Source organism: Octodon degus, unplaced genomic scaffold, assembly GCF_000260255.1.
Source record: "Octodon degus isolate 3935 unplaced genomic scaffold, OctDeg1.0 scaffold00068, whole genome shotgun sequence".
Taxonomy (NCBI): domain Eukaryota; kingdom Metazoa; phylum Chordata; class Mammalia; order Rodentia; family Octodontidae; genus Octodon; species Octodon degus.
The window spans coordinates 3,463,054-3,471,769 of record NW_004524644.1 but is presented as its reverse complement, the minus strand read 5'-3'; the positions used below and the strand labels follow the sequence as shown (position 1 = coordinate 3,471,769).

At 42.9% G+C, this 8,716-nt stretch overlaps 2 protein-coding genes across 2 annotated transcripts in view; one reads left to right on the top strand and one right to left on the bottom strand.

Moving 5' to 3' along the window:
- Positions 1–8,355, top strand: part of Rint1 (RAD50 interactor 1) — a 24,669-nt gene extending 16,314 nt beyond the window's left edge. Inside the window, exons 11-15 of the mRNA XM_004634993.3 lie at positions 2,116–2,315; positions 4,842–5,056; positions 6,471–6,651; positions 6,722–6,840; positions 8,046–8,355. Coding sequence (XP_004635050.1) covers positions 2,116–2,315; positions 4,842–5,056; positions 6,471–6,651; positions 6,722–6,840; positions 8,046–8,238 — 908 coding nt within the window. The 3' untranslated portion in view covers positions 8,239–8,355. The remainder of the gene's footprint in view (positions 1–2,115; positions 2,316–4,841; positions 5,057–6,470; positions 6,652–6,721; positions 6,841–8,045) is intronic.
- The window catches only part of LOC101581546 (EF-hand calcium-binding domain-containing protein 10), a 12,483-nt gene continuing 12,039 nt past the window's right edge, over positions 8,273–8,716 (bottom strand). Inside the window, exon 4 of the mRNA XM_004635013.2 lies at positions 8,273–8,418. Coding sequence (XP_004635070.2) covers positions 8,382–8,418 — 37 coding nt within the window. The 3' untranslated portion in view covers positions 8,273–8,381. The remainder of the gene's footprint in view (positions 8,419–8,716) is intronic.

Below are 8,716 nucleotides of genomic sequence, written 5' to 3'. Positions count from 1 at the left end.
TATTCATTCTAGGTCTTGATTGCAAAGATTACAGAAGAGAGAAAGACAAAAATAAAATGATTTTTCTTTTTTGGTAGTGCGAATCGAACTCAGACCTTGGGCCTGCTAAGCAGGCACTTATGCCGCTGAGCTACATCTCTGGCCCAGTAAGGTGATGTAAAGGAGCGTGATGTAAAGGAGCATGGTAGTAACTGGATTCTTCTTACTATGTAAAGCTTTCCTGTCTGGAGGTGGCCTGGTGGCTCTGGGCCTGCTGGTGTGCAGCACCCAGTGGCCCTCAGGTACTGGTCCCTGTTGCTGTATCCCTCACTGCCACCTCCTCTGCCAGTCTAGGCACCACAGGAACCAGAACTGTCATAGCGGTGCAATCAGCGAATAATTTCATATTCTTTTTATAATTTCATATTCTTAACTATAAAAAAGCTGCAGCTAGGTGTGATGGCGCACGCCTGTGACCCCAGCACTCAGTAGGCCAAGGCGAGAGGCTCACTGCAAGTTTGGTCAGCTGAAGTCCATAGCAAGACTGTCTCAGTAGGACAAAAAAAAAAAGAAAAGAAAAAGAAAACTGAAAAACACTAAAAGTTTAAAACTTTTTTCTTTTAAAAACTTTTTTTTTTTTTGGCCAGGCATGGTGGCACACATGTAATCCCAGCACTTGGGAAGCTGAGGCAGGAGGACTGTTGCAAGTTCCTGACCAGCCTGGGCTACAAAGTGAACACAAGACCAGCCTGAACTGCATAGCAAGACCCTGTCTCAAAAAGACAAAAAACAAAAAACTTTTTTTTTTTTTTTTTTTTTTTTTGTGATAGGGTCTGGCTGTATCATTCACACTAGCTTTAAACTCATGGGGATCTTCCTGCCTCAGCCTCCTGAGTGGTAGGATTCTAGGTGTGCACCAGCTGGCCTGGTTTAAAAACTTTTTTTAAACATGCAATTTATTTCTGATCATTTCTTTACATTCATCCATGTAGGACAAAAACTTTTTTATTATGAAATCTTTCAAATAAACTTCAAGAAGGATAATGTAAGAGAGACTCAGGTTCCCATTACCAAAGTTCCAAACAATTATCTATTGTCTGTTACATATTCTTCTCCCTTTGGATTTTTTTGTGGGGTAGGGGAGGGAGTACTATTGGAATTGAAGCCAAGGCCTTTGCACTGAATTACACCCCCAACTCTTTTACTTGTTTTTTATTCGAGATAGGGTCTTGCTAAATCACTGTCCATTCTGGGCTCAAAATCGCAATCCTCCCTCCCTAATTCTGGGATAACAGGCAGGAGCCATCATTTCCTGCTTTCCTTGGAGTATTTGAAAGAACATTTTGGATATCATGTTGCCTGTTAATCCTTAAATATGTATTTTATTTAATCTGTACAAGTTTCTTTTTATTAAAAAAGTGCCATTTACTTGTTACAAGAACATTTTTTATTTTAGGGAAGGGTCTACAGGGTATTCAGGGTCTCACTACTAGATCAGACACGTAGTGATCCACTTGTTTACAGCCTCCCAAGAGCTGGGATTACAGCCCCACGCCCCCATGCCCAGTTTTGAACATTTTCTAATCCAATGTCCTTATTTTTTTTTTTTTTCTGGAACCGGGGATTGAACTCAGATCCTTGCGCTTGCCAGGGAAGCGCTTATTCTACTGAGCCACCTCCCCAGCCCCTAAGTGAACTGTTTTGAAGAGTCTTGACAGACTTGTAAAGTTTGTATCCTTAGAGTTTAGGAATAAAGTTATTTATTTATTTATTTTTTTAGTTTGTATTTTAGAGAAGGGTCTACAAGGTGTCAGGGTCTCACCGTAGACCAAACTCTTAGTAATCCGCTTGTTTACAGCCTCCCAAGAGCTGGGATTATAGGCACGCGCCACCATGCCCAGTCTCAATTGCCCAGTCTCAATTGCCTTCTCAGTGTACCCGGGGGATCGAATCCCCGGCCCCTGCGCCTGCTTGCAGGCGCTTTAATCTGCTGAACTATTTGGCCAGTCCTAGGAATAAAGTTAAATGCAAGCGGTCAGCAGATTTTTTTTTTTAAACCAAAGCAGTAAAACAGATTAGTTGAAAAACCTATCCGTCGTGCACGCTACCAAAAAGCCACGTGCTCACTTTTTCCAGACAGGTACAAAAACCTCCCCGCAGCCTCCCGGAAGCTGCAGTTCCTGGAGTTACAGAAGGACCTAGTGGATGACTTCCGGATCCGACTGACGCAGGTGATGAAGGAGGAGACCAGAGCGCCGCTGGGCTTCCGTTACTGCGCGATCCTCAACGCTGTGAACTACATCTTGGTGGTGCTCGCAGACTGGGCTGACAACGTTGTGAGTCTTGTGCTTGGACAGTAAGGCTTGGAGGAGGGCTCCGGAGCCGCCGCGCCTTTTGAAGCGTTTGCTCTATTGCAAACAAAAACAATGTGTGTTAGAATCACCATAATGTCAGACTTAACATTTTCTCCTCAGGCAAATGTCACAGTTAAATAATACATATTTAGGGGGCCAGGGAGATGGCTCAGTAGAATAAGCGTTTCCCTGGCAAGCGCAAGGGCTTCAATCCCCAGTTCCGCTAAATAAATAAATAAATAAAACATATTTATTCAAGGCGCTGGGGATTGAACTCGGGGCCTTTGCTCTGAGGTACATCTCCACATTTTTAAAGTTTTTAAATTTTGAGACTGGGTCTCACTAAGTCCCTATTGCTGAGGCTGGGTGCCAACTTGCAGTTCTCCTGCCTCCACCCCATACATTGCTGGGATTATACCCATTTTAATCCTGGTATTTTAATGAATTTAATCATTGGACAGGCAGGGATAAAAATAGCTTTGTGTAAAGCACTTGCTTAGCATTGCTGAAGCCATGGGTTTGATCCCCAACACCACCAAAAAAAAAGACCTTAAGTTAGAAAAAAAGAGTGTTACCTATATAGTTTAGGCTGGCCTTGAGCTCACTAGGTAGCCCTGGCTGGTCTTGAACCTGCAGCTATCCTGCAGCCTGCCAAGTGTTAGGATTACAGGCCTGTGCCACCATGCCCAGCCCTAACATTTGGTAATTATTAAATGTCTTTAAAACATGACAGGAGGGTTGGGGGGGGAGCCATGACCAGTTACTGGCAGCAAGTAGTACTCTGTGACTGAGACCAGCTGCGCACACCCAGGGCCATTGAACTGAGCCCCCACCCCAGCCCCTTGTAGCTCCATTACCCAGGTAGGATTTGAATCTGGAATCCTCCAGCCTCAGTTTCCCTCAGTGCTGGCAATACAGGCATGAGCCACCACACCTGGCTAATGATTTAATATTCTATAAAAACATTGAAAACTGAAATACATGTGTATTGTCATTCTGCTGAGCAAGGAAAATAAAATCATTTCATAAAATTAATAGAATAATGATCAGTGTTAAGCCAGCTAGTCTGCATTCATTTTGTGAAGTGTTTCTAATTTCAGTAAGTACTTTATTCTTTCAGCCCCCACACTGCTAAGCTTTTTCAGTAGAATGAAACAAATGTCATTCTTCATTCTTATGCCAGATGATCTAATAAGAGACTCATTCAGGGCCAGACTTTTAGCTTCATTGAAAGTATTTGTGGAATATCAGTAACTGCATTACTTGGTATCACTGTCTATGAATGAATTATCTATTATCCCTGTTCTTAGAAAACTTAAGATGATGCTGAATTATCTGGGTTCACCATCAACAAAGAAAACTAACCAAATTTCAGGCTTCCCCTAATACTGGGAATGAATCTGTGTCCCAGCATGGTTCCTTTGGTGCTAATACAGTCTTAACATCAAAAATCCTTTAATTAGCTTCACATCTTCAACTTGCGAATGCTTAAAATGCAAATCATTAAAGTTGCCAGGCATGGTGATGCATACCTTTAATCCAGAGCTTGGGTGACTCATACAGAAGGATGACAGCTTTGAGACCACCCAGGACTATATATAATGAGTGCAAGGCCAACCTGGATTACAGAGCAAGACCCTGTTTCAGAAAAATAAAAATCAAGCATAGTGATGCACACCTGTAAATCCAGCAAGACAGGGCTTGGCCCTGTCTCCAAATGGAAAATAGAAAGGGCTAAAAACTTAGCTTAGTTTGAAGACCCTTGGTTCAATTCCCAGTACTGCAAAACTAAATAAATTTTTTTTCTAAAAAGTTCTTCTATCACATAATTAGGAAAAAAAGAAAACCAGGCAGAGTTCACTTTCATTTCTCATTCTCTGCTGTTGTCAGATTATAGAATACCTCAAGTATCCAGCCATCATTTAGAACTGGGAACCTTCAGGTGTAGGTGACAGAAAGTACATTCGAATTGGCCTTGATTAGTGGGAGGGGTGGGGAACTGAACAGATGGGCTCAGCCACACGGACGCTCATTCTAGCCAGGCTGTGGACACTGCCGGTGGCAGCCCCAGGCCCACATGGCTCACCGGTGATCTTAAAAGGACAGTGCGTCTTCCTTGGTGTTACTATGGCAGGCCATGAAGTGGAGTGCTTTTTGGCATTCAAGGGAAATGAAACACATATTAATCCATGTTGCCTCGTGAAAAATACGCTGATTGATGTAAGCCAGGATCTGACTGCACTCACATGAAATGCCCAGGATGGGCAGATCCAGAGACAGAGAATAAATTAGTGGGTGACAGGAATGGAGAGCGCTGGGAGAGCACAGGGGGATGTGGACTGAGCCTGGGGGGCTTTAGGGGCACCAGGTTGGTGGTAACGGAAATGTTCTGAACTTGTGATGACAGATTTGCTGGAACCACTGAGCCGTCCACCACAGTGGGCAAGCGGATGGCAGTTCACGGTGCTACAGGCTGCTAGTAACCACCGCAACACGTTCTCCTCTCAGTTTTTCCTGCAGCTTCAGCAGGCAGCCCTGGAGGTGCTGGCGGAGAGCAACACGCTCAGCAAGCTGCAGCTGGGACAGCTGGCCTCTATGGAGAGCTCCGTCTTCGACGACATGGTCAGCCTCTTAGAGCGCTTAAAGCACGACATGCTGGGCCGGCAAGTGGATCACGCTTTTAGAGAAGTTAAAGACGCCGCAAAGCTGTACAAGAAAGAAAGGTCTCTAAGCCCATGCTTAATGCCAGTGTAGTCTCCATGTAGCCAGTTTTCCAAGTTTTCTAGACAGAATGGGGCTTGGTTTTTTGCACTCCAAATTTTAGCTTTTTTTTTTTTTTTTTTTTGTTTTTTTTTTTTGTCTCCAGAACCTTGGATTGAACTCAGAGCTTCATACACTAGGCATAGTGTTCTACCACTGAGCTATATCCTCAGGCCTAAATTTTATTTATTTATTTTCATTACTATATTCACTTATTTACTTATTAGCGACAGGCTCTCACTGTAGTTCAGGCTGGCCTTGAACTCACTATGTAGCCCAGCTGGCCTCAAATTCATAGTGATCCTCCTGCTTCATCCTCCTGAGTGCTGGGCTGACAGGTGTGTGCCCTCATGCCAGGCTGTTGGCTGGACATTCTTAAACACAATAATGTGGCAGTTTGGCCCTCAGCTGGTTATAAATCTAGAGCACCAGCATATGACCCGGGGCCGCAAGGCCCAGCCTGTCACTTAGTCTACAACGTCAGGTGCTCCTGAAGTACCCTGTACATGTTTGTGTCACACAGCTCACTCTGCTATCGTAACTCCCCAAGAATGTATGTTATACTCAGCATGGAAGTATTATTAGCCCTTGTTTTTGTGAAAATTAAAGTATGAAATTAGCTGATGTCTTAAACATTTTAATTTTATATGAGAAAGGCATGTATTAAAACATGGGGATTTTTGTTTTCCCTATGGGGATTGAACCTAGGACCTTGTACATGCTAGACAAGTGAGATGCTATTGCGCTATCCATCAGCTCTATTTTTTGGACAGGGTCTCGCTAAGTTTCCCCAGCTGGATCAATTTGCAATCCTCTTCTTCTGCCTACATTTATTTTATTTTATTATTTTTTTAATTTTGTTTATTCATTTATTTATTTTGTGTGTGCGTGGCCAGCTCAGCCCACCAGGGGGTGGGGCTGGCTGGCATGTGGTGCTGGGGAATTGAACCGCGGTCCTTGTGCTTTGCTTAGATTAGCTTGTTCTAAGTAGGTGTTTTAGACCACTGAGCCATCTCACCAGCCCTCTGCCTACGTTTAAAATGAATTTTAAAACATTTTTTAGAGACAGAGTCCCACTATGTAGCCCTGGGTGGCTTTGAACTCACAGTGATCCTCCTCCCTCAGCCTTCAGAGTGCTGGGGGACTATAGGCATATGACAGAAGTGATTTGTTAAAAGTCTAAAGATAAGGGCCGGGGAGATGGCTCAGTAGAATAAGCGTTTGCCTGGCAAGCGCCAGGGCCTGAGTTCAATCCCTGGTTACACACAAAAAAATGTTATACTCTAGTTTCTCTTCAGATTGTATAAAGCTTTTGCCTTTTACTAAAGATAGAAGGTGATGAACACTTTTCTGGTGGCGATGAACGTTTGCTTGCAGGTGGCTGTCCTTGCCATCCCAGTCGGAACAGGCGGTGATGTCGCTTTCCAGCTCAGCTTGCCCCTTTCTGCTTACGTTACGGGACCGTTTGCTGCAGCTGGAGCAGCAGCTGTGCTTCTCCTTGTTTAAAATGTTCTGGCAGATGCTGGTGGAGAAGCTGGATGTGTACATATATCAGGAGGTGAGTGAGACGGGGCGGCTCGGGGGCGGGAGAGGACAGCCACTGTCACAGACACTGCTCTCGGTTTCAGGTCATTCTTGCAAATCACTTCAATGAAGGTGGAGCAGCCCAGCTGCAGTTTGATATGACTCGGAATCTTTTCCCCCTGTTTTCTCACTATTGCAAGAGGCCAGAAAATTATTTTAAACAGTAAGTTTAATACTTAACAATTAATATCCACGTGTCAAAGTGTAAGAGGAGGTTTGGTCCTTGAACAGCCTCAGCAGTCCATGGATGTTTGTGGGGAATAAGATTAAATAAAATTTTTATTTTTATTTATTTATGTATTTGTACTGGAAGTCAAACTCAGGATGTTGCACTTGCCAGGCAGGCACTGTGCCACTGAGCTACATCCCCGGCTGATTAAATAAAATCTTAAAGTGGTCACTGTGTTACCTACTGCATAGAGAACAATAGGGAAAGCAAATAATGTAAGGTGTGACATCACCTCAAAGTTGACAGAGCTGGGTGTAAATCATACATGGGCTTTGTTTTCTAGCATTTGGTTTTATGCTATTGCTTACTACCAGAGAAAGAAAATAAAAGCACATAGAGTCTCCACATCCAATAAATATAAGACATTACAGGTACATTCAGTACCTAACAATTGACCAAACCTGAAGAAAGCTTGTTTTCTTATACATTTGATACTAGCTTTGGTTCTAGGTATCATTTTATAAGTATTTTTTTATTAATTTTATTTATTTATGCGTGTGTGTGTGTGTGTGTGTGGCCAGCTCAGCCCACCAGGGGGCGCGCTGGCTGGCATGTGGTGCTGGGGGATTGAACCGCGGTCCCTGTGCTCTGCTAAGCTTGTTCTAAGTAGGTGCTTTAGACCACTGAGCCATCTCACCAGCCCTCTAGGTATCATTTTAAGTGTATATGAGAACAACTTAGAAATATTTTCAGAATTTGATTTAAAATTTATATTATATAATTTGTGATATTATGAAACATTTTTAAAAGTTTTTTAAATGAAGGCTTAATTAAGTTGACGGATTTCATAAAGACATGGCTTTTTCAGTTTATCTTAGCAGTGTGCCTTCCTGCTGCTTCCATTTTCTTCTTCTTCCCTTTCCCATGTCCTACCTAAAGTCAGCATCAAGCATTGTAGTTAGAGAACTCGCGGGTTCCCGTGGAGCGCAGTGCTGCTGTCATGATGGCATGACCTGGGGAACGGTGACCCGTGTCTGTCATCGCCCTGTCAGAAGCCAGATGCTCGGCCCATGAACAGCTTTTGTAGAGGATGTGCAGCCAGCAGTGCAGGAAAGCGGTTCAGTTTCTCCAGGTGAAATGCAGACTTGATGGACAGCAGATTCTCCTTTCCACTCCCTCTCCCCATCTTCTCCCCGCAGTGTGAAAGAAGCTTGCCTCGTTCTGAACTTAAACGTGGGCTCCGCGTTGCTTCTGAAGGACGTGCTACAGTCGGCTTCAGGTCAACCTTCTGCCACGGCAGCACTGAATGAAGTTGGCATTTATAAACTGGCTCAAGGAGACGTGGAGATTTTACTCAACTTGAGGACAAACTGGCCCAACACAGGGAGATGACAGGGCTTTCAGAGGTGTTTCTTTTTTTTTAAACAAACAAAAAGGCAGTTGGATTTCAAGCTGTGTGATACAGTTGTGAATTAACAAAACTGGATAAATGAAAATTTTATAGAATCATTTATTTGCTTGGATTTATGGTGTTACTAAAAAGCCTTCCATATTTTCCAAGTCCTTGTATTCCTAAGAAAATTAAAAAAAAAAACAGAAGTCTCAGAAACTATGAAAACTCAATTTTCTACTTAAAAATATAATGCCTACATATGTGAAAAGAAATACTAGAACAAAGATAAATTATATCCAACTTTTAGGCTCCTGTGCTAATTTAAGGAAAGCCTATTAAGATAATAGCCAATAAAATGTTTTAAAGTACTTAAGGATACAGAAGATCTTGTACCAGGTTAGGAATTCACTGTCATATTTCTTTTTTTTTTTTAAAGTTTATTTATTTATTGTGTGTGTGTGTGTGTGTGTGTGTGTG